Source organism: Filicampus tigris, chromosome 16 (assembly GCF_054856515.1).
Source record: "Filicampus tigris isolate MCC_2025a chromosome 16, RoL_Ftig_1.0, whole genome shotgun sequence".
In the NCBI taxonomy this organism is placed as follows: Eukaryota; Metazoa; Chordata; class Actinopteri; order Syngnathiformes; family Syngnathidae; genus Filicampus; species Filicampus tigris.
The window spans coordinates 8,456,273-8,483,133 of NC_141232.1; the positions used below are offsets into that span (position 1 = coordinate 8,456,273).

The window sequence follows — 26,861 nt, forward strand, 5'->3', positions numbered from 1 at the left end:
AATGGAGTCCCTTGCTTATGTTTTGAGACGCTTCCAAGTGAAGCTGCCGTTTCTCCCTGGACAGCAGATCATGAGCAGATTGCCTTTGATTTGATACTCCTGCACTCTCCCTTGCAAACATCCGAAAAGGAGACTTCGCCTTCTCCTGATTTGCACATAAAGTGGCCTAGTGGTGAAAAAGTGCCTCGGGCTGTTGTGAGCGTCATGCTGAAAACTGGAACCGTCTTTCGGATTGGTTTATCTCCCCGACATCGACGCAGTTTAACGTAATGCGTCGCCGGCTCTTTTCTTCATGGCGCTCACCAAACACGCAATCCCCCACCCCCCCCCCCGCGCACCCTCGCCGCCTCCCGGGGAGACGCCGGCGTTCATCTGTTTCCTCCATTCGCTCGCTGGTAAGCACTTTGGAAGCTGACAGCGGCCATCCTTCACCAGGCTTCACCATATGCTGCGTGGCTGTCACCCAGGAGAGCGGCGCACACGCTCCAGATGCTCCCCCATGCACGCTATACGCACCAGCACAACAACACACTGGTGCAGCTATTTGCACATGCATGGCATTTGCAGCCGCATGGCACCAGAGGCGTGTAAAGTAGAAAAAAAAAATTGTATTCAAGTAAATGTGAATCATGTAAAAGTCAAAAAAAAAAAAAAAAAAAGTCGTCCTCTTAATGAGTTAGAGCATGTAATTATTCAGTGGGAAAAAAAACAAAAGTACTGCATAACTGATGTGTAACTTGCGTGTTTTTTTACAACATCAAAGAGATGAAAAATATACAATATTGCACAATATATTCATGTGCCAATTCAGATATTGCCCAACAATGTGATTTTCCCGAGCAGCCGCACAGCACCGGTATGAATCTCACGAGTTGGACTTTTCAGCCGTATGGCACAAGTATAAATCCACAGCTGCGAAGCACTCGTATGAATCCAACATGTTTGGCTTGGCAGCCACGTCACTAATTTAAATCTAACAACTTCAAAAGTGGATGGCACTATTAGGAATATGCCAGTCAGACATGGTCCCAGAAATGCAAGGAAATGTACTTTTCAGCCACATGACACTTGTATGATTCTGACTGGCACCAGTAGGAATGCGACATGGCCGACTTTGCAGCCGCATGGCGCCAGAATTGATCTCGCAAGTTGGATTTAGCGGCCACATGGCACTCGTATGAACCTGATAAGTTGGGCGATGTAGTCATGCTGGCATGAGTCTGAATTTGTGGAAATAAAACGGAGTCCTCGTGCAGTGTGCGGGAGAAGAGGAGGCAGTCACAGAGAAGGTGGGGGGGGGACTTGGGGTGCGCTGAGGCAGGCAGCTGAGCGAGCAGCCAGTTGAAGTCAGAAGTGGGCGGCAGCGGGAGATGAAAGCGATTTGGGTTTGAATGGGAGATGAAGGGAGGCAGAAGAGAGGAAGTGGGGGAGATGACAGAGGATGGAGGAGGACGCGGGAGGGAGATGGTGTGAGGGGCGGGGGCTCTCAGATGCAGGACGGGACCATCTGGACGAGATCGGCGCCAGGTCTCCCACAGTCAACACTGGGCCTCCGGCAGACTCCGAAAGACTTTTCGGAGCGGAGCGTCAGCAAAACTGGTCACCGCTGCACCCGCGCAAACCTTGGTGCCACGCGGGCTACGTTTACATGAGACTTGCAATGTATTCATATCGATGAAAACATACACGAGTGACGGCATTTAGTGTGTGCCTGCTCTGTATACATGATGACTTGATTCGACATAGCTTTACCTGCGTCGTACTTTTTAGACAAAGCCATGCGGTTGCAAAGCCAAACCTGTTGAATTCGTACTCTGCATCATGTGACTGGAAAGTCCACGAGTCACATTCATAGCAGTGCCGTGCAGCTGCAAAAGGGTCTGTTAAGAGTCATACTTGTGCCATGGAGTTGAAAATCCAACTTGCCATATTGATGGATACTAGTGTCATATATACACTAGTGCAAAAGTCCATGTTGTCACATTCAGATTAGTGCTATGTGGCTGAAAATGTTTATTCATACCGGCGCCATGCGAATGGAAAGTCCAACTTACCATGTTCGTTCAAACGCGCAACTCTTCACCAAAAGTCACACTGTTGCCAAGTAGCCGCAAAGTCCAACAAAGGTCAACTTGTTAAGATTTATACTTGGACTATGTGGCTGCAATTTATGAGATTCATACTAGCGCCATGCGGCTGCAAAGTGCAGCTCGATTTATGTTTTTGCCATGGAGCTGCAACGTCCAACAAAAGTCTGCTTGTCAGATTTTTTTTTACTAGCGCCACGCGGCTGCAAAGTCCAACCTGTTGTGTGCAGCCGCTATCCATCTGCAAAGTTCAATTTGTCATATTCACACGAGTGTGCCATGCGGCTGTACACATTGAGGTCTATTTTTACTCGTGTATAAAAACCATCCAAATCTTCTCATCAACACAACAGATATTTACAGGCGAGGAGGCGGGGCCCCCAGGAGTCATCGCCACGTCTCCCACCGCCCATTCCCGCCAGCTCATCCTCAAATCCACGTCCCGACGAGACACACCTCCGCAAAATACACGCACGCGCACATACAAGGTTGGAAGCAGTTGAAAGGGAAAAAAAAAAAAAAAAAAAAACGGTAGAATTTCAAGTCACGTTCCTCCCGCCGGCTTCATTAGGATTGTTTTAAACAGCTTCTCAAACATTAATGGCCGCCCGCGTGGTGAACCAGGCATTAACATGGCCGCCGGCCCTTCACCTCGGCGATGAGACAAAGAACCGCTTGACCTCTGCCGCCCCCTGCGTTACCGCCGGCAAACAGCATGGGAATCTTCAGCGAGGAGGATTAAAAAGAAAACGGAAGTGAGCGGAATAACAATAAGGCACTCGGTGAGGCCTTACAGACATGGCAGTTGATGATGACGGACGCGCTGAGGACAGACGGAGAGTCACAGGACGTAATGTTTGGCATTGTACACCCTCTCAACCCAATCCGACATTAGCGGAACATATTACACACACCACTATGTTCCGTTCACACAAACACATACACAAAAGGGACACACTTACGCACACGTTTATACACACATTTACATACGACGAGTGAAATAATGTGGTTGTGCAAGTGTGCACACCCTCAGAAGTGTTCCGAATGAACCAATCAAATTGAGCACACACCTGCCACCACTTAAAGTGCCCTTTTTAAACCTCAAACTTTAGATGTTCTAGTAGGCTTTTCCTAGCATGTTTTCGCTTTAGAGTAGCAGCGTGATGGGTTTTGTGCCAACACTGACAGCTATTTTGAACTGTTCATAATTCCCTCCACCTTGCCGTAGTTACGGTTGAAGTTTTTTTGGGGTTACAAGCAGTGTCGTGTTTGACAAAAAATAGACTTTTTGAACTCATCACCAAAAACTTCAACCTGAGTTTCATCGCATCATAACACATTTTCCCGCATGTGTTTGGGAGATTTTGTTATGGTACAATACACACGCAGTTAGAGTACATGCAAGTGTGCGAGCAAGCACGCACAGTTTGCACACATGCACAAAAGCACTTATCAATTGTTATTTACACTTGCACACATTTCGACACGCGTGTTTACATACACACACAAACATAAACACACACAGGGAGAACATGCAAACTTCACACAAGAAGGCCGTAGCTGAGGTTTTTAATTCCCAAACCTCAGTATTATGGGACAGACATTCCACCCACTACCACACTGTGCCGGCACGTTGAAATCAATCAATATTGACGACAACACTAATTGGCAGCATGTGACTTTTCCCCAAAATGTTTGTTGTGAGTCACGGCTGTGGAAACAGCAAGTGGAGCCCACGGGGAGCTTTTAACACTTCACAGGAAGGAAAGGAAAGAAAAAAAGAAAAAAAAACAATCTCTCTCTCTCTCACTTTCTCTCTCTCTGTTTGTCTCTTGTTCTCAGTGAGGAGGAAGTGAGGAATTGGCGGGATAAAAGCAGGCCTAATTATCAGGCCTTCATGTAGTGCCAATTATCCCTCACAGTGGCAACACAACAACATGCTATGCAAGTGTTAAAATCCTAATCTGCTCTATACTGTTGTACGAGTTACTGTCTACAACTATCTGGCTCTGACTTCTGAGTTTGGTGTTTGAAGAAATCTAAAAGGGAGCCAGGTCAAATTCTGTGTTTTATGGTGAGTCAGCACACTTAAATTTGATAGCGATCAAATGGTAAAATCTGTATTGCGCAAGCTTTGATTGATGATTCCAAAACCTGATGTGCTAGAAAAAAAGTTACGATTTTTTTTTTTTTTTTTTTTAAATCAGCATCAAAAATACCTTTAGGGACATTAAGCCATCTCTGATTAAAAATTGATGTTGACCAGTGCAATTTGAGCAAATTTGTTATTTCAGAAGTGTGTATGAAACTGGTAGCCCTTCACATTAATCAGCCCCCAAGAAGTAGCTCTCAGCTTCACAGTGCACTGCACTTAACTACAGTATATTATGGCATGGTATACTAATGCAAAGGTGATACAAGTCATGTGGGAAAAAAAGAAGCCATTAAAAAAAGTATTCGATATTCCCGCTGGTTTCAAACAAACACACACACACACACACAGGCACGCACGCACAGGGATCCCGACATGCGGAAATCTGCAGGCGCATCTCAGTGTGAGCTGCATCAAAATCTCCTGCTCGGCTGCGAGCTCACAGGCGGCCAAAGAGGAGGATTGACGGCGGAGTGCGGTGCGAATGTCCTTATTCCGGGAGGTCCTCCGTGTAATCCCCTCTGGCAGGCTGACAAGCGAACGCCGTGCACACACACCTACACACACGCGTGTACGCTTTGTTCATTGTTAGTGGTTCATCATTCACTGACACTGCAGAGAATAGCAAAAAAAAAAAAATAAAACATTTTCCAACAAAAGATCTCAAGACAAAGCAGAGCAGGCTTTAAAAGTCATCACTCGCTGCTGCCCCTAGTGGCCTGGTAGATAAAACACCGTGGCAGGCTGAGCAAACAAAATATCTACTCTTGCATGTATTTCGATAAAGTGGTTCTCAAAGTTGGGTTGCTAACCCCGACGGGGTTCAATGAGCCATAACGTTGAGGTCTGTAAAATAATTTGCAGTAATGTATCATTTAAAAAAAGTGCATACCTACGTATGGAGATGGCTGTGCTAAAACAGGAATTTCCATTAATAACACATCTCCCTCCCTTAGCTTTATGCTAAGCCGTGATATGATTCTGACATGTCGTTACGTAATTGTGACATGCTTGCATGATTGCAAAAGGAAGAATAAATACAAGAGTCCCATAAATATAAGTCCCATTTGTATTTTGAGAAAAACTGTTGTATTTTTGGAAAGAATATACAGTGGTTCCTTAGGATACCAATTTAATTTGCTATGTGGCCACACTAGGAACTAAAGCACTCGCATCTCCAATCACATATCAAAAATATGAATAAAATACCACCTTTTTGTCATAACATTAAAACATTATTGCTATCTTAATTACCGTTTTCCTCAAAAACAGACAGCGTTTCATTCCTAAAGAGCTTAGAGGTCACTTGAACTACGAGGGCGTTGTTGGAAAAAATTATGAGTTAGGGATGCCTGGAGCCAAAAAGTTTGAGAACCCCTGCTTTAAAGCACTTTTAAAAAGGTGTTTGAAAGGCAGCTATCGAGACACGAGCCGCGCTAGCGTGAAGTTGACTGTGACTCGACGGGGCAAGAGAAGACTTGCCCAAATGAGGAGCCTTCGCCAGGCTAACTGGAGACTCAGGTGGGACTTTGACAGCAAGGAGGAGGACGTGTCATTTACTCAGCACTCAACTGTCACACTGATGCGCGTGTGTGTGTGTGTGTCTGTATGCTGTTTGCACTGAATTTGCACCGTGTGTGCATGTGTGTATTAATGGAATATGTGTATACTGGATGTGTATATTTGTACATGTATATTTCTGGTATACGCGCATCTGTGCTTGTGTGCATGGCCGTGTGCATGTGTATGCATGCGTGCATATAAAGTACAGTATGTGTGAATCTCTACGCATATGTGAGTGTTTGTGTGTATGCATGAATGTGCATACGTGCACGTGCCTATGTGTGCAGGAACGTGAACGCGTGTATGTGAGCATATGTGCACAGACGTAGCGCGTGCAGGTGCGTGCGTGCATAATGTGTATGTATGAACAGGCATGCGAATATGTGTGGCGTTGTGCATTTGTGTGTATGTGTGTGATCGCCAGCGTGTCATCAGGAAGCGACGCCGCCGGCAGGGAATCAAGCTCAGGATCGGAAACGCCGGCGCTCACTCTGGCAGTGAGTCGGGCCAAGATAGCAGGAGTGCGACCACGCCGACAGAATACCAACAAGAGCTTGACGTGAGGGAGGTGTGGAAGTGCGCGATGTGGGGTGGTCTTTTTATTTTTTTTTGGGGGGGGGGATGATGGCGGGGTTCGATTATGTGCAGAATAGACAATTGAATCCTTAAAAGTAACAAAAGGATGCTTCCTTGCTTTCCTGTTGTTAGTGTGTTTTGTTGCAACTGATGTGTTCAATGCAGCGTGTTTTTCACAGTGTTTGCTCGAGTGCTGTTAGCATTATCTAAATTGTCCATAAGTGGTAATGTGAATAGGAATGGGTGTTTGGCTTCAAGTGCCCTAAGATTGACCAGCGACCAGTTTAGGATGTAACAGGGGCGGAGCCAGAACGTGGCTAATGGGTGGGCCTGGAAAAATCAGGGTGGGCCTAAATATATCTCTCACTGAGCACAATCCTCCTGTCCGGACACATCGTATATTCAAATAAAATGACAAACTGAATAATATGAAATTCAGATCTTCCTTAGACCACCACAATTATCTCATTATGAATATTCAATAAAATAAAAATAAAAAATTAAAAAAAAACACAAAAACGAAACACAAATTCGAAAATTATTTATAATTATAAGTATACATTTTTTCATGAAGCTCACTGGGTGGGCAGACTGTCAAAACCTGTAACCTGCCCCTCGCCCAAAGTCAGCTGCGATTGGCTCCAGCTCAGCTGCCACCCTAATGAGGAAAAATGCAATCGAAAATGGATGGATGGATGCATTTCCTGCCTCGAGTATTTACACGAACTACTGTGTAGCCTTGTAGCATTGACGTATAGTATACAGAATCAATCAGGAGTGGAGATTTGCAGGTCTATAAGTTACACTTTGATGCTTCCCAGGCAGAGGAACGAGCTCTCTCACCCTTCCGCCGAAGGAGTGAAGGTGATGAGCGAAAGTGAGAAAAACAAGGCCCGGGCTGCCAATTTGGGGGGAGGGTGGGTCGGTAGGCGGTCTGGGGGGTGGTTTTTGCAGACAGCGGGAGCGCCGCCAGCACGTCGAAAGCCAGCAGAGCATCCATATTCCAGTCAGAGGTGCGCGGTTGCCAGAAGGTCGTCACAAGACGGGCTTCTGGCTTCCTGTTCCACATCTGGCTGTCATCCCTCGCATACTTTGAAGCAAACGCACCACACTCGCATCCACTTCCCCCTCTTCCATCGCCACTGCCCCCAAAAAGCGATTGATGCAGCGGCCCAATTAGCAATGTACGTTAGCTTGGCATCTCTCTCTCTCTCTCTCTCTCTCTCTCTCTCTCTCTCTCTCTCTCTCTCTCTCTCAGACCTAATGGTTATTGAAGACTGAGCTCTATAAACTGGTGTCAGCACAAACATGGCTATTGACAGGCTTTCTGCTAGCATCAATAGCATCTGATTATGTCAAGAACGGACCGTAGCTTGCGTCTATTAGCCTAATCACTTCTTCTTCCACGAGCTACTGCAGGGGGGTAGTGTGGAAAAATCACTAGTGCTAAAAATACAAACACAAGGCGTGGTCCAGTGGGGCTCTTAACAGGGAAGGTGTAGGATACAAACAATCTCGCGGCAAAAGATGACTTTCCATCACTTGTGCGCGACTGTCCAAACCTAAGAGGCGGAAGTAGCGCATTAAACCGGGGAGAGAAATGATGTAGCCCTGGTGAGAGCACGCTAGGATCCTTGCTGTGTGTGTGCGCGTGCGTCCACGTGTAATTGGGTGGGTGCGGGGTATCGGCTTCTGTGGGCTTCTGCTTGAATCTGTCTCCATTAGCATGGCGCTAGCATCACGAGATTCAAACACGGCTCCAAACAGCAGTGAGTGATGCGCGCACATACACAAACACGGGTTCATTAGCTTCCTTCTACAAAGCTGCCATTGCTGTACAACCATTACTGCATTATTTCGCTGCATCAACAATGTGCTCTGTCTTTATATCCACTATTGTACTCTTTTTTTATGGTAGTGTAGTGTAGCGTATTGTGTTAACAGTGCGGTGAAGTGCAGTAGAGTGTAGTGCTATGCGGTGCAGAGAGTTCAATGTGCGGTGCAGTGCAGTCAAGGGTAGTATAATGGAGTGCAGTGTACTGTGTTGGGCTTAAGTGTTGTGTCCGGCATGCAAGCAGTTTAGTGTAAAGTAGCGGCGCATGTAACGGTGCTGCAGTGTAGCTTGTAGTACTGTATGTATAGGTGGGAGTCAGTCACATGCTGTGTGTCGCAAGTCTCCAATCGGCAAGTCCCAAGTGTGGGAAAAAACAGTCTCGCAAGTTGAGTCGGTTCTAAATTTCGAATCGAGTCATTACTTGGTCATACAATCTTGCTCAATCAAAACATGTCGATACCAAAGTGTTTTTTCAAGATCATAACACAAAAATGTACATTAAAGCCTCTAAAAATTAATTGGACAACGACTTAAGAGTACAAAATAAATTCATATTTTCACTCCCTTGACGTCGTATTCACTGATGATATTTGAAAAAATTATTCCACAAGAGACCTGAAAGAAGCCGGTACATATTTTCGTCCCTCAAATCCTCTGAGTTGGTGAAGGTGCAACAGGTGCACGCATTTCTTGTGTGCAAGATTTTGAAAAAAATCATGGCAAGTATTGTGTAATACTAACTAAAAATATTATTTTTAAAGTGAAAGTCAACGCAAACATTTTTTTTTTTTTTCAAGAATATGTTCTATGCGAACCCACTAGTTGAAACGGGGCATTCTGATAAATATTGCATTTGTGGAATAAGTGTTAATCCACTCGTTTTTAGCCATCTCTGGTGGCGGCCATTTCGTCTTCTGTCGACTGAAAATGACATCACAACTGCTCACAAGGACCAATCACGGCTCAGATTCAGAAAACAGGTCAGCCGTGATTGGTGGTTGTGAGCAGTTGTGATTGTCATTTTCAGTCGACAGAAAACAAAATGGCCGCCCCAGAGATGGCTAAAAACGAGTGCATTTTGCTGCTTAACTTATATTCCACAAACGCAATGTTTGGGTTGATTTCCGCTTTAAAACATTTTAAAAACAATCATCCACAAATCGAATACAGTATGTCTAACAGTTCGCAGACTTTGAAGTACCATTAAGCGCTGGGCATAAATACCGCTTCTAAAGTTAGATGCATCACAACGCGTTCGTTTCGTTCACTAAAATAGCCTTGCTACCTACCCACCCACTTAGTATTGTGTAGTTTTAAACGGTATAGAAAATGGAATACAATATTGGTCAGCACTGTACAGTGAAAAGCAAAGCAGTGGACGTGTAAATTCGGAGCTTCACGTACTGTATGTCATCTCTGTATCAGACTCCTCCTCCTCCTCTTAAATCTCTTGAGACTGAAACGACCTACAGCTTGAATCAAAACGTCCCCCAGTGGGCTTGCAGTCTGCTATCGTGAGGCATCGCGAGCTGCCAGCACATACGCTGCACTGCCAGCCAGCTTTTCTTAATTAAGACACTTTGTTTTTATTTGTCCTCCTCTTTCCTTTCCCACAGTCCTAAATGGAATTGGATTCTAAATGATCCATAACCAATAGAGCAATCTTTAGTAAAAGCACCTCCGACGTGCCGCCAGTCGAGTCTGGAGCCCGGCGCCCCTCCCGCCACCCCACCCCAAGGGGATTGTGGGAAGATTGGAGCGACACGGCGCGCGCCATTTATGGCTGAGAGCCCCTCAAGACGCGAGCGGCGAGGAGATGAAGGAAATGAGATCCTCTTCATTTCACTCGGTGAGCCGGGGCTCTCCCTCTCTCGTTTAGCGGAGGCGAACCGCGCGCAAATGGCCGAGCGGGGAAGTCAAACACCCGCCAATGTCTGTTTATTGCACACCCCCCTCTTCGGCATTACACCATCAACGCGGACGGCATAGTTCATCACCGGAGCCGGTGGGATGAAGAGCGGCGGAGAGATGTCAAGTTTGTTAGCGTGAGGAAATTATTTCTTCTTGTACACCGAGCGGCACCAGCTCGCACCTCCCTCCAGTTAAATGCATTTATTAAACGCCACTTCCTCCTCCTCCTGGAGAAAAAGCCTGACTAAACCTAGTCTTTGATGCTTACAAAACATGTACGAACAGTGCGAAGACATTTTCTTTATGTCTTCTCTTTTTCTCCATTTTCAAAATGGATGGTTGGATTTGGGGGTTTATTGAGTTTATCAAAGACACTACATCACCGTTGATGTTTAAAACTCTGATTATGCTGCGGTCATCAAAGATACTACGTTTCCATTAATGTTTACAAATCACACAATGTTAGCTTTGTCAGAAAGTCGAAATTGGTTTGACTTTGGTTTTTGTTTGTCACTGATGTTGGAAATCACATACGTTAGCTTCGTCAGATTCAAATTGTCTTGATATTTAACTGCACGATAGGGTGATCAAAGACACTAAATTGCCGATGTTAACAAATCACCTGGATTAGGTTGACCTGGCTCCAAAAGTGTCCCTGCCTCGAGGACATCAAAGACTGGATGTCACTGAATTTCCGAAATTTCAACGAAAACAAAACAGAAGTTATGGTGTTCGGTCCCAGTGGCTCGTCTCCATCTGGGCCTGGGCCCCCTGTCTTCATATCAAAAGCCAACAGTCTCAAACGTGGGTTTTAAAATGGACAGTGATCTTAAATTGGACCAGCAAATCAGCGCTGTTGTAAAGTCGAGCTTCTTTCACCTTAGACAGCTGGCTAAGGTAAAGCCCCTCCTTTCCCATCATCACTTAAAAACAGTTCTCCCTGCCTTTGTTACATCTGGGCTAGATTACTGTAATGCACTTTATTTTGGAATCAGCCAGTCCTCCCTCACACGTCTCCAACTGGTCCAAAATGCTGCCGCCCGCCTACCTTTTCCGGCGTCAATTGTATGTAGTGTTTTATGTTCATTTATTGGCTTTATCTATTTATATTTTTATTATCTATTTATTAATAAGTGCATCACAGCCTTTTATTGTTTTTTATTTATTGTATTGTTTGAAATATATCAATAAAATTGTATTGTATTGTCAGAATCAATGTTTTTTGGATCTTTATAACTGTGTATTTTAGGGTCATCGAAGACACGAAATTGTCATTAATATTAGAAATCGCATGTGGGGTTTGTCAGACTCAAATTATCTCCATATTTACAGTTCCGCCTGTAAGGGCCATCAAAGACAATGTTTATAAAAGACATACTTAAGGTTTGTCAGAGACTAAATTGTCTTTTGATGTTTACAAAACATGAACAAAGACTCACATGTTCTTTGTTTAGTCTGCTCGACATGTGAAAATTGTCTTTGACAAAATTTTCTCCTCAAGCGCCGGTGTCGAGTTTGTTAGGAGGAAATTATTTCTTCCTTTCCGAAGCGCGCACCACCCCCATTTAAATACATTTATTAAACACCTCCTCCTCCTCAGAAAAGCCTGATAGCCGGCGAGAAGTCACATCTGCTCCTCGCTAATTCAATCCCACACAAGTTTGCTTTCCCCCCGCTCGCTACATAACCTAATTAAAAGCAAAACGCAAGAATTTGGGGAGAGGCGCGCTCATTTCACATTCATCAAGCGGACCGAGAGAGGCCTGGAAAAAAAAAAAAAGGTTGTGATTTCTTTTTTTTTAATTAAAATGAAAATTGCCCTCCCCCCACACTACATGGAATGATATATTTACAGCCAGCAAGCCCATATGGCAATCAACTGCTCACATTATTAGACACACTCGCAGGGGTATTAGACACGCGCCTCGAATCCAATATTTACAAAGTTCAGGACTCAGGTGTGACGGCACTTTTTCCATTTGGAAACTTTGACAAATACTCCACAACTTGGTGTTGCCACATGGCACTAATTGAAAACGTGTTTTTCTTAAGTATGTGTTTTGGTTGGGTCAGCACGTGTAGACCGGAACTTGCCGACATGCCAATGATGCTAATCTCTATGATCAGGGTGCTTTAGGCATTTACTTTTGTGCTCATTTGTTTATTTGTAGTTTGAGAAGCCCAGCTCACATGGCCTGCGCATGGGCAGTGATGGTCATGGTGACTGGCTGGAAGACGAGAGTGCAATCTAGTCGGTAGCATGCATGTATTGGATTATAATTTACTCCAAAAGATAGAGTAGTGACACACAAGTATACATTTAGTGGCCTGTTAACATTTGCACGAGAAAGTGTTTTACGTGATAGATCTCCCTTTCAGAATAAGAGCATTATACAGGAAGTGCTGTCTTAAGTGTGTAAATGTTGCTAATTTAACAGTGTTCTTGATCCTCCAAGTACCGCCATGACCAACATTTAAATACTGTACATTAACATAGTAGGCACAACTGCTCATCAAAGACGACGCGGATGTTTGATTCCTAAAAAGCATATTATTGTAAGACACTGTAACATTCTGTGCAGTTTGAACATTATATGACTGTATGAAAGAAATATTTTGATAATGATCCAATTCAAATGCATTGCACCTAAAAGTTTGAAAACCAACAGCTGTAAAAGCTAAATGCAAATATTGTACTTTATAGTCAAATGTAAATGAATTGAAATTCATCTATTCTAAGCCACCATAACATGAACAATTTCAACATTTAATTCAGTGATTCTTTCGTGTACCACTGGAGGGCGCCTGCATACCATATTTTGCAAGTCATTGCTATTGACAATTACTAGTTAAATAGCAGTGCGGGGCAATATGGTGCAACAGAGTAGTTGACTTCCGTGTACGGTCTTAAGCCGTAAAGTACTTTCGAGTACGCATAGCAATGCAATGTAATATATGCAACATTACAGTGCAGTGGAAAATCACTACAACGTCTAAATTGTTCAAACAAGGAGGGAAAAAAAGAGATTCATTTCAAATGTTATATGTTATAAATAGACGTGAGTTAACCAGCAAACTAAGGCTGCGCAGTGTGGAACGCTCCACTTGATTGACCTCACTTTGGCCTACTCGTGTATCGTATAAGAGACGTCGAAAAGACTACTTATGTCCCCCAAAAATGATTGATTTATGACACTTGATAAATCTATGACCGTCATAAACCGACCAAGGGTCATAAATCAACCCTCACATTCATTTTTGACAAAGGAAGTCCATCTCTCGCACTTTGACATCATTCAAACTAATAGATTGTTTTCTTTGACAAGGAATAATGCTGTTATTTGACCACTTTGAACCATCTTAAATAGCTTTTAAAATAAGCAGTGCTCCAGAGTGCCCCTTAATGATTGCATTTTAATGCTAAATTTGAGAGAGTGCAAGTAAAATTGTCAAGTACTCACACGTGCATCAGTGCATTTGCTGATTATTTAAATATTTTCAAAGAAGCTGGTTTGATCATCGACAAAAAAAGAAGAAGAAAAGACAGGAACACCAAAGAAGAAGGTGAGACAATGCCAAGCGGTACACAAAAGAGCCCTCTGCGCATATAACTACTTATCTGTACCCTGGGTATCATTTAAAACAAATAGGGCCTTTTCCTTGTTAAAAGACATTTTTCCTGAGAATAATGACCTACAAAGTTCTTAAAAAGCAGTAGGATTCTTGCACCAACACAGAGTTTATTTACTGACTGCAGCCAGTGGATCGCTGAAAAGGACCAGGTTAGAGGACCTTTGATTTGAGGTAAGATGGCCATCGTGTGTTGGCTGTCATTCAAAATCAATAGGGCTCTTGTTTTAATGTAGAAAAATGAACATTTTTCATGTACCAAAGAAACAGCAGAGAGGAAGGTTGATATGTTTTTCAAATTAACTGAGCACAAAGGTTGCCCACCCCTGATCCAGAGCCAACCTTTACAATAAATGGGGCTCTTGCTTTGGCACGGTACATCGATCAGTTGCGGAGGACGCCTGAAAAGGAGCAACTACAAATCCTGTATGACATTTCACCCCAGCAACCTTTAGCCATTATAATCTTGATTATTGAAAAAAAAAATGAATAAATAAAAAAATCATCTTCACCGATGAGAATGAGAATGTGGGTGTAGCGATCACTTCAAAAGGAAAACATACCAATGATAGTTTTCACTCCAGGCTACCATCTTGTAATAGGTCATTAAAAATCAAATCAATAGGGCCCACACCACAATGATCAGTGAAAGCAGTCGAGAAAAGAACGAGCACCGTGTCAAAATCAATATCTTGCCTTCCTCGTGACCATCAGATATGTGATTGTTCTGGTAAAAGATATGTGATTGTTCTGGTGAAGCAGCTGTCTCGTGATGACCTGTGATGACAGACTTCACAGGCAGGCGAGATGAGCTTTCTATATTTATATTCTGGTTACATATTTTTTTCCTTTTTATATTTACCTAAGTGCTGTTTGTTTCCAACTGGCCTTTCATCTTAATAAAGGCCCACAACAAAAGCATAGAGAAAGAAAGAAAGAAAGAAAGAAAAGAGTAAAGAACAACAGAGAGAACAATTTCACGGGGCCGAGCGCGAGATGAAAAAACAGCTTTTTACACGCCGTCACTCTTTACAGCCACGACGTGACGGCTATAAACAAACGACCTTGAACACTGACAAAACTGCTACAGTCAATCAAAACAAACGGCATGCCTGTGCAAACACAACAATATTGTATATATAAATATATCCCACCTAGGGGTGTCCAAACCCAAGTGACTTCCCGGCAGGTTAACGACTTTAAAAAACCTTAAAAGAGAAAATGAACGAGCCATGCTTAAGGAATTCTGACACTTTAAGGCCACAGTACTTTTGCGGATGCTGGATGCTGCAAATTATGCTCTTATCAATAAAAATGATTGTACACTAAAAAGTGACCTCTAATAAATGTTGCTGAAATCCTCTGAACAGGGGAAAGAATTTTGATATTTTAATGCTACCATACTTGCAGTATTTGTAGATTACATCCATAGAGTACTGGGCATGGAAAACTCTTGTGCTCTAATCAATACAAATAAAATCAAAATTGACATCATATAAATTAGATTAGTTTGGAACCAGAAAATGATGAGTGAGGCGTGATTGTAATCAATTTACATCACCGTACTTTAGGTTTTGGGGGAAAATAAAACTTAAGAATCTTGGCTGATGCAAACTCTCTCTAATCAATATAAATATGATAAAAAATTGATGTTAACTACATTAAATAGAGACCAGAAAATTATTCTTATATACTTTGATTGGACTGGCTGTGTTTTTGTAGAACATAGTTATACAGAGCAACATATAATTGAATACAAATATTGTAAAATTATCAAATTGCAGAAAACAGAGAACAGGAAACGATGAGCGACGCTTAAATTTGATCTTTTAAGGCCACCATACTTTACAACAGTGTTTTTCAAACTTTTTGGAGTCAAGGCACATTTATTTCATTGAAAAAAAATCCCGCGGCACACCACCGGCTGAAATTGTGAAAAAGAAAAAGCCTATTTTAACAATATAAGTGTTATATTGTTTAAATAAGCATTTTTTTAACATTGAAGAATGATGTTATATTATCACGTCTTGAACAGGAATCAAACAAAAAAAAGTATTTTACAATGTTTCATAGTGATAGTGTGAAACATGGGCCTGTTTGGATAAACATGAGTCACTAATTCGTTTGTTTCTAAACAAAGACAATTAGCTACCTGCTGCTGCTGCCGCCACCTGCTGTTATGGAAGAGTACTACAATGTAGTCAAGGCATGATTACGCTGCCAGGCGCTAGACCGCATCAATTAGATAATTTCCCACGGCACACCTGACAATATCCTGCGGCACACCAAGGTGCCGCGGCTTTGAAAAACACTGCTTTACACTGTATGCAGTTAAAACTCATGAGGGCATTGAACTCCTATTCTGTGAAAAAATACCTTTTGTTTGTCACATCAGCCATCTGTCTGCCCACACAACACACGCAGTTGCGCGCAACAGTCGGAAATATTTCTATAAGCCTACATCCTTGAGATACTTTCATAGCGACAATAGCAAACTCCCTTGTTATTTTTGCCTCATTTGGTATCCTTGACGACACCGGCGGCATCCTAGGAGCAAAAATCTAGTGGGAAGAAACAGATATACAGTACACACACACGCGCGCACACACACAAAGGGAGTTTCAAAGCTGCCTAAATCTCTCATGTCTCCAGCCTTTCAGTCATCACAAGGTCTCAGGTTGCGACTTCCTTCCCTCTCAAATTGCACGGTGCGCACTTCCACGTGGCTGTCTAATTAGCGGCCTGAAGGAGAGAGAGAAAAGTTCCCAGACCGGAAAAAAAAGTGACAGAATACGGAGCGCGGCCAAACAGCGAGTGAGACCTCTGTCTCTATTAGAAGATCTGGGGAAAGGAGAGCGAGGCGAGACGCTTCACTGGTGGCATTTGCACCGAGTCCGACAATCAAAAATGAATTAGAGCAGCAGCACTGATTTGCAATTAAAATGATCCGAGCCTACCTGCCTCTTAATTAGAGCCTGCAGCAATGACACGTCATCAGTGTGTAGGGTAAAAGAGTTTAGAAAAGGGCGGGCACTTCCACAATAACGCTGGATAGTGATTGGACGACGGTCATGTTGGGAGGAGGAGCCTATCAGATTTCAAGTGCCTCGCTACGTGATGCGCCGTGGAAGTGGAACCACTTGCGATTTGGAAAACAAAAATGCGAGAGCGCAAGTTTATATACCAAAAATGTGGGCGCAAATTAAAACGCGAAAATTGTGAGCGCAGGTTTAGACACCAAAAATGTGGGTCCAAATTGAAATACGAAAAAAATGTGAGCGCGAATTTACTGTAGTTAAAGCGCAAATTTAGATAAGGCAAAATTGTTTGGACGAATTTAAGAAGGAAAAAAAGGCTAATTAAGTTAACGAGCACGAATTTAGATTAATGCTTGTGAATGTGACGCTAGACAAAAGTTTGAGCACAAATTTGAGCAAAAATGAATAAAATCATTTGCAAACATGAATTTGGATGAAAACATGCACAAATTTAGATAAACACTCTGTAATAAAAATCTGAGCAAACATACAAATGGATAACCCAATCTACTCAAAATCCACAGTTACAAAAACAACTAAGCATTTTTAGTGTGAACTTTGCAGGCAAAAGTGGTTGCTTCAAATCCAAAATGTCTGACTTCCTGTTCAATTTTGAGCATTGGTCTGTGTTACAATAGACATGCCCACGAACTTCACTGATCGCTGAAACTGTTGACGCGGCTGTTTTTTTTTTTTTTAAATCCAATTTTCCAGAGTGTGTGTTTGGGCCCTAAAAATAAAATCATGATTGATCCGCTGGATGTAAACACAAACATACATGGAGGCACAAAGACCAACAATCATGTCTTCAGAGTCACCTTGAACCACGACAGAGCGACAACACGCTGAGACGACATCACCGAGGGTCGCACCTTCGTACGCAAATCAAAACAACCCGTCACACTTTCCCTCCGGCTCTTCTGTGAACGATGTTAAATGTGGGCAGCTCGCGAAGGTTCCATTAAAAAACGGAGTGCTGCATGGGGAGCACTTAAGGATTAGCGAGCCTGACCCCCATTTTGGAAAAAGCATCATCCTGCCATGTATGTGCTGCTTGGCCAGATGACACAATGAATAGTAAACGGCTGTCGACATTTAGGTGCAGCAAAAAAGACAGGTCAAGTGTCTTTTTTTTTTCAGCGATTTTATTTTTGGGCCCGATCGAGCAACCCTTGAAGCACAGAAAATACTTTTTGCGACAAGTTTGTTGTTAGTGCGCCTTGAGATTTTTCCAAAGTAACATACATTGTACTGAACATGCTTTGGCTCAATCAAGTTTGAAAAACACGGCACTCACATTAACGCACACCACGCAACTTTACAGCCCATAAGCATCATTTAATGGGCCGATCATGTCTGTATGCGTTCCTTCCTGACCTGCCAGTTGTAGCCAATTTGCCGCAACGGTGGTGACAAGTACCTTGTCATTAGCTCTGCAAGGTTGATGCCGGTGTTACGCAATTCGCCATGTGCATAAAAAAAAAAAAATCCGAAAAAAATAAAAGGCTACCTGTCAGGAAGCAACCACCCCCCCCCCCCCCCCCACACACACACCCCCCGTTGCCTCCTCACACCTGGCTGATCCACTTAATTGATGCCACTTCACATCAGTCGTGATGGACGTGAGGAGAAAGAGCAGAACGCTCGGGGAATTAGCTCGGGTTTGATTACGGCCACGCGCGCCTTACAGGAAGTGACCCCAAAGTGGATGATGTCATCGACTGCAGTCACTTTCCATTCCGGGGAAGAAGCTTTGATGTTCGCCAGCACAACGCGAAAGTGCCGGGGATTCGGAATGGCTTTCCCATGACAATTTAGTCGGGAATCAGACAAAAATGTGTTCCTTTTGCTACAAAATACTACTTGGTCTGAAAATACCTGCTTTGGATATGAACTATTGATGCGTTTTCAATATGCAGCAGGTGATGACTTCTCTTTATGTTGCTCAAATTCATTTCTGTAGACAGTAATATATTTCACGTGCAGACGTTTGTCGATACGACGGCCAAAGCAAAACCGTTTTGGGGGTTAACCGCGATCATATTTTAAACGCCTTTCCTCCTCTTTCTCGCACGTCAGCTGGCATTTTAACGTCGAGCCGTTCCCATACTTGCAGCGGCAGACAGATGCAACAGCTGCTGGGCCATATGTGACAAGCCTTTTAGATCCTTACTCCTTAATTATGCCCTCCCGCGGGCGCAATATTGACATTTCAGCTCTTTTGAGCGCGCGCACCCTAGGAAGTGGCTTGTTGCCGGGAGACTCATAACGGCAACGATGCCGGCGGGTTACATCGCAGCGCATCAGGTGAGTTTACAAACGTGAGGCTGACTCATCGGTTTTGCGGGCGTTTATTTTATTTGGGATTTTTATTTTTGCAGGGACAATCCCTTTGAGGCTCAACACATAAATTGAATCACCACACTCTACGATGTAAGTATTCACATGATCGTAATCAATCAAAGGATTCCAGGTGGGATACATTTGTCTAAAATGGCTCCTAGAATCTGCAAAATGGGACCGTGAGACTTTTTTTTTTTCGTGTGTCCTGACATGATAGACCTGTCTACCCAGTTGTGTGTTGATTGGTGAAACTGGTGCCATGGGCTCATTTATTCTACTTTTCCAAGGTGCTTGACTGAGGAAATTCACCCGAATGGCTTCTTCAAAACAAAATGGATGACTTCCGGTTAAATTTTAGGCATGGTTCCTTGAGACTTTCGTGCATCCCGTTTTGATCTATCCAATTCCGTGTCAAATCGGCGAAACCGGTGTTGGGGAATCTTTTTTCTCCTAACTTTCCCAGATGCACAACTGAGAGATTTCTCCCAAAATGGCTGTTTCAAAACAAAATGGCAGACTCCATGTCCAATCTTAATCATAGGTCCTTGAGACTGTGTGTCTTGTCATGATAGACATGTCTCCCTAACTCCGTGTTAGATCTGTGAAACCGGTGCCACGGGCTCATTTGTTCGACTTTTCAAGGTGCCCGACTGAGGTAATTCACCCAAACTTTTGAATCAAAATGGCTGACTTTTTGTTCAATTTCAGGCATAGGTCCTTGAGACTTTTCCATACATCCTGTATTGATAAACGTTAATTTCAACTAATTGTGTGTGTCAGACGCTCATTTTTTTCTAACTTCGCAGCGGGAAACTGAGTGAGTTTTGGGGTGTCTTGTTGGAGACCCCTAAGACACAAATGTTCTTATCAACATTGGTGAGTTCTCATGAATGTTGAGGCCCCGAAAAAAGGCGACTCACTCGTCGTAAAGAAGTGCTGCAAGTAAATGGTGAAGCGTTTCGTACTGCGTGCCCTTTCAAGGGTTAAGGAGTGATTACCACGACCAATTAGACAAAAGGTGTGCACACACCAAGGCGAGCCGCTTGAAAATGGCAGAAGAGACGCCGGCGAGGAGCCTCCGGTTTGATAATGCCAACGAGCGAGGAAGACAAGCCGTTGAGTTATAGGAAGGAGGCACGTCGGGGGTCACTTCAGCCACCGATGCTCCCAGATTCACTGCGGCGATGCTTAATGTCACTGCCGCCGTATGCCTGTGCGAGTGTGTGTGTGTGCAGTTTTATCAGTCTGGCATTTCCTGCTCTCAGACGTAAGCAGAAGAAGCCATCTGATGACCTCACAGAAATTGCAGATCATGCATGACCTTAACAGGAAGTAGAAAGCTTTGCAGGATAACACAGATGTTTTTTAGTTTCACAGTTACGAACAACTGAGGTTATTTCCTGTTCTGAAAAGTGCCCCTTTCAGTTCAAAACTATCACATTTTGTGATTTTTTTTTTCCTCAAAAATATTACATTTTCCCAGAAAATGTTTTACTTTTTTGTTGAAAAAAATCAAAAATTTTGTCTTGAAAATCTCACCCCCCCAAACTTTTTCATTCAACATTTTTCCCCCCCATAAAAACATGTAACTTTTTTTTTTGCCTGAAAATGTCCACTGTTCTTAAAAGTATTACTTTTCCTCTTGAAAATATACCTTTATGCCTGTTTTTTTTCTTTGTTGTGAAGTCATTTTCAGTCGACAGAAGAGAAAATGGCTGCCCCCAGAGATAGCTAAAAACGAGTGGATTAACACTTATTCCACAAACGCAATATTTATCAGAATGCCCAGTTTCAACTAGGGGCTTGCTTAGAACACTTCTTTTCCTTTCGGCTTTTCGCCTCCATCTAGCCCTGTCCTCTGCATCCTCTTCTCTCACACCAACTACCTTCATGTCCTCCCTCATTACATCCATAAACCTCCTCTTTGGTCTTCCTCAAGGCCTCCTGCCTGGCATCCTTCTGCCAATATATTCACTCTCTCTCCTCTGTTCTTCACAGTTTTGTACAACTTTCCTTTCATTTTAGCTGAAACTCTTCTATCACACATCACACCTGACACTTTTCTCCACCCGTTCCAACCTGCCTGTACACGCTTCTTCACCTCTTTTCCACACTCTCCATTGCTCTGGACTGTTGCCCCTAAGTACTTAAAATCCTCCACCTTCTTGATCTCTTCTCCCTGTAACCTCACTCTTCCACTTGGGTACCTCTCATTCACACACGTCTTCTGTCTTAGGCTAGGTCCACACCGCAGGTCTTAATGCTCAATTCGGATTTAAAAAAAAAAAAAAATCTGATTGTTTTGAACATTATGAGACGAGGCTTTAATATCTCATTTCATGGAGACATCACTAACGATGACGTCACGTCTTAACCGTGCGTAAAAAATGAATCTGAGCCGTGGTCGAATGACATAAATGTCCACTTTATGCTTCATGTTTCAGGGTGGATTAAAGTAAAACATAAAGTCAATAGTGTTACTCAAAACAACTTTGTACATTCGATCCCCTGCTGCCAGCAGTTTCCCTCTGCCTGCGCGGAGCACATTTTAGGCTCCGGATGACGTCAATGTCGCATGTATGCGACCTGGCCGTTCAGACCGCGAACGCATTGGAAAAAGATCGGATACGTATCCGATCTAGGACAACATATGAAAGCGACCCAAGTGGGATTCGAAAAAAATCGGAATTGGGACGTTCAGACTGTCATTAAAAAAAAAACAGATACAAGGTCGCATATGGGCAAAAAAATCCGATCTGGGTCGCATTTGTCTGCGGTGTGAACCTAGCCTTACTGCGGCTAACCTTCATTCCTCTCCTTTGCAGGACAAAGCTCCACCTCTCTAGCTTCTCCTCTACCTGTTCCCTGCTCTCACTGCAGATCACAATGTCATCTGCAAACATCACAGCCCATGGAGATTCCTGTCTGACCTCGTCTGTCAGCCTCTCCATCACCATAGCAAAACAAGAAGGGGCTCGGAGCTGATCCCTGATGCATTCCCACCTCCACCTTCAACTCCTCTCTCACACCTACAGCACACCTCACCGCTGTCTTACAGTCCTCATACATGTCCTGCACCGCTCTCACATACTTCTCTGCCACTACAGACTTCCTCATACAATACTACAGTTGCATAGAACACATTCTTGAAAAAAAAAAAAAAAAAAAGTTTGTGTTGACTTCCGCTTTAAATACATGACTTGCTTGAATGTTCAACTTTTTTCTCAAAAATAGAAAAAAAATGATATAGTATATGAAAAATCACTTTTTTTTTCTTTAAATGTATGACCTATCGATAAAATATCCAACATCAATCAGGCATGGCTACGACTACTGTATAATCTCAAAGTGATTTCTGTTTTCTTTTCAGTCTGGCCCTAATACTCCTTCATACACATCCCCTAAGAATAAGAAATGAGGTGTCAATATTTTGCATTTGGAAGCAATGTATACAATTAAAAAGAGTGTTCTCGAAAAGAACACCCCCCTACAGAAGGATATTAAACACCCTGGGAATATGCTTCCACTTTCTTAATTACGCATAATTAGTGAATCCAGGCGGGCTCTCCTCTTGCGCAGTGAATCATTAGTATTTGAGCACCAGAAACTGGAATCCGTTTCTTCGGTTGTTTTGCTGCTTTTTGCGCCGCTCTGACACTTTTCACAGTAAGATGCCTCATTTGCGGCCCAGCGTGTATAATTTGTCATGTGTGCCGCATGTTCGAAAGTATGGAAAAGGTGAGCAGAATAAGAAGCTTTTTAACAATTTCATGGGGAGCATTTAAAAGCTCCCCGGTAGGTAAATGCGTGTGTGCGTTCCTGCGAGCGAGTGTGTATGCAAGGTGGTAATTGGGAAGCCGAGTGACGTCGGGGCACGCGCAGGTGCTGCCCCTGTCGTATAGGAGTGCAACGAGCGGGGAGAAGTGAACTTATTAGTGCAGGTAGTTTCTCCTCTCAAATCTTCCTCTTCATCCTCCTGCTGGCGAAAAGAGCAACGGCCGAGCAGACGCTGTGCGCAACGAGCGCTGCTTGTACTCCCAATCGGCACTGTCAGATTAAGAGCGCGGAAGGACTTTTGAAATGAACGTCCAAATTTGCAATTGCGTGTCGCCCATCTGTCTGCTCTACCTGTTTCCAAATGGTCAACATTCCCTAGTCAGAGCCCTGATATTCACTCCAAGCTGGCTGTGTTAAACCAAAATGGACGACTTCCTATTAGGTTTCAAGCATTGGTCCTTGGGAGTTTTTCGTGCGACCTGTTATGATGAACACGTCCACCCAATTGCATGTCCATTGGTGGAACCAGTGTCAGGGGCTGGTTTTTCAAAATTGCTAGGAGCAGCAACTCATGTCCCTGTTTGCCACCAAAATGGATTACTTCTTGTTTAATTTGATGCATAGGGTCTTCAGACTTTTTTGTGTGTCCCCCCTCATGAGACATGTCCACCCAATGTTATGTTTACGAAGAAACTAGTGTTCGGGACTTTTTTTGTCCCAACTGCAAAGCGGGCACTACGAAAGGAATTCGCCCAGAATGTCTGCCTGAAAGAAAAATATCGGACTTTCAAAATGATCTGACTGGTCCGTAAAAACGTTTTCAATCCTGTTACGATCAACATGTCTACCCAATATGATGTTCATAACTAGTATCTGGGGCTATTTTTTTTCTAACTTTTCACGGTGCAGTACTAATGAAATTTGACCAAAATGTTTCAAACCAAAATGGATGCAAATTCAGGCACCGGTCCTTTAGACCTTTTCATACGGTATGATAGAAATGTCCACCAAATTTTGTGTTTATCTGTAGAATTGGTGTTGAGGGCTCCTTTTTGTATTAGTGTATTCCTGAAGACCAAAGTCCCTCGTTAACACGAGCGCCTACAAAATTCTTTGTTTCGCACCAACCTGTTGACAAGGGAAGTTGTTGAGTGACATACACGTACACACAGACACTTTTTGCATGAGGCGAGGCGTCAAGGGGGGAGCTAAAGACAGACTTTGTTGTCGCGGCGGCAGGCTAATTAGCGAGCGTCGCGCTCCCCGACTCAACGTGTTTGAAATCCGCTGGATGGAGATAATTGAGCTGGAGAAGTGTTACACAGCAATGTCGTGCTGAAGGACGCACACTCACACTCACGCACGTGTTGTTAGTAGATTGAAGATTAAAGTATGTTTGCTTGCTCTACTAGGATCACATCGAAACAGTTGGACGTTGTCAGATTGTGTGTGTGTGTGTGTGTGTGTTTTTCTCAAAGTGTCAATAATTGCTTTGAGGCGGTGAGTAAATGCTGTGAGCTCTTCGAGCTCGTCAATGTTTCGACTCTCTCGTACGCCACCTTTTCTATTTGTGTGTGCGGAGTGTAAATTTCCAAATTGATTTCAGCGTGTGGTATGAAAATCGATTTGGCCAGCTGGACTACATAGATGCGAGGCCTCTCCCCCCCGAGACTCAAAACAAGGTCGTTCAATTTGCATTTTAATTACAAACTACGATGTTGCGCCGAGTGCGGCGTCAAAACAGATCCCGGGCTCGCCTGTGTCGCCTCCAGCTTTGCTCGGTATGGACATGTGGTCTTTACCTAAGTCACGCGTCCTGTTTATGTTATTAAAGTTTGGAGCCTGATCTTAATCTACCATTAGAATAAATGAAAGTTGGAATAAATAAGTCCCTGGTACCAATGAGCAACCTGGAATTTGCTATATATGTCTATTATAAATTTAAGGCACGATAATTCCCAAAGACTCATGCCTGAGCTTAAAAGGAAAGACGGCTTCTTGCAAATTTGATCAGTAGCACCGCTTGGAAAGTTTCGAGGGAAAAAAAAAAAAAAAGAAAAAGAAAAAAAAAAAAGAGCCTCCAGCACCAGTGTCATCAATCAATACATAAATGTGTTGGACAGGCCAGAAATTAAACACAAAGTCGGGCGTACTGCATCAAAGCAACCATTTTGGGCAAATTTCCTCATTGGTGTCCAATGGGAAGTTGGACAAACTAAGCCCCCAAAACCACATTCACAGACCGACACAGAATTGAGTGGACATGTTTATGGCAAACTTACAAATTGAACAGGAAGGAATTGGATGCATGTGCATCATTTCAGGATGCACAAAAAGTCTCAAAAAGAGAGAGAGAGAGAGATAGGGAAAAGATGAGAAATGTAGAAATAGCAGAAAAGAAATGTTTCACCCCTAAAGGGAAAATAACCTTTTTGTTCTTTTATGAAGATGCATGCTGATGTGAGACTTGCACTTAAGTGACATCTGAAAAGAAGGTAAAACAGGCTGGCATTTTTTACTGATCTGCTGTCAGGTTGGTCCTGATCCTGCCACAGGTCATCCTCGCATCTTCTTCTGTCAACTTCACTCTTCTTCTTCTTCTTCTTCTTCTTCTTCTTCTTCTCACTTCAAACATAATGTGTGTGTGTGTGTGTCTCTCTCTCTTTTTACACCTTCTCATCTTCACCGCCGGAAGACTCAATCCCTCCCAGCAAGTGCAAAACAAACCAGAGCTGTCATATGGCATCTCTTTCTTGACTAATTTCTAGTCCGTGTCATAATAGTTTCTCTGTAGCTCTTTGGTCCAATCAGATTTCAGCCTCTATATGTTGCCACGTCAACTTAATCTGCTGAAGCCTTTCAGAATCAGCTGTGCCGCTGACCTTTGTAGCTTAAATAATATTCACAATAGGACTGGCCTGTACTTTAGCCCAAGGGTGTACCTCATTGTAGTAACAGCTTCCCTCTAAGTGCCGTTTTGACTGTAAAACCAAACGATTGTTTAATCGTCTCATTTTATCATTATATATACACACACACACACACACACACACACACAACAAATTGATAGATTACTAGTTTGGAAATCAAAAGTCAAGGATAATAGTTTGCTCAACTATTGCACAAGTTACTGTAAAAAGGGTAACAGAAAAAGTATTGCAAAATCTCAACGTTATTTTTATACACATGACAGTTTGAAACGTTGGAACTGGTTTTAGTAAGAAACGTGGAAGCTGACACACATGATTTGCTTTCTCAGGCCATATAATAGGATCTGACCCCCGTGGTTTAATCAATCAGATGCTGTCCTTCGTCCCACGGCCAATATCGATTAGCAAAGCATCACTCGTTGCGAACGGCACTCATTTTTATGACATTTAATAATCAGGATCACAGGTAAATATGATTTTTATGATTTTTTTTTTTTTTTCATGTCGCGTTATCAGATGAATATTGATTGTAAACAGCTTCAGGCCAGTTGCATGCTATTATGATACCTCTTTGTTTAGTACTCATTGATGACATTGTGTATTGTCTACAGTGGATTCTTGGATGAGTTTTGGATTGTATTTCTCTTCCACTTTAGTCAAGTGTCAGTATATACAGTATGTATATAACTCAGAGCCTCTCACCAACTTCCTCTCCTGCTCTCGAGCCTTCATTAAAATGTGTGTGGACTGAGTACGCCCAGAAGAAGCCTTACCTACATCAAAGTCCCTCGCACATCTGTTCCGCTGGCTCACTCCGCCGTCGGACCAGCTGGACTCCGCGTCCGATCTTTGCCGCGCGTCCGCCGCCGAGGCTTCTTGGCGAGTTGAGAGCGCGAGCGTGGGCGGACCAGACTGCAAGTTTGCATCTGTTTGGTGAGGGAAAAGAGCCGTTATGGAGATGGAGCGTGACCAGTGCTGCTTTTTCATCCATCCATCTTCTAAATTGCTGAACCTGACTAG

General features: G+C 43.2%; 1 protein-coding gene across 2 annotated transcripts in view; it reads right to left on the reverse strand.

Annotated features, from left to right (window-relative positions):
* The window catches only part of LOC147134504 (uncharacterized), a 229,640-nt gene that overhangs the window by 169,803 nt on the left and 32,976 nt on the right, over window positions 1–26,861 (reverse strand). For both annotated transcript variants that reach the window (XM_086054778.1, XM_086054779.1), the window contains exon 3: window positions 26,619–26,767. In XM_086054778.1, coding sequence (XP_085910904.1) covers window positions 26,619–26,767 — 149 coding nt within the window. The remainder of the gene's footprint in view (window positions 1–26,618; window positions 26,768–26,861) is intronic.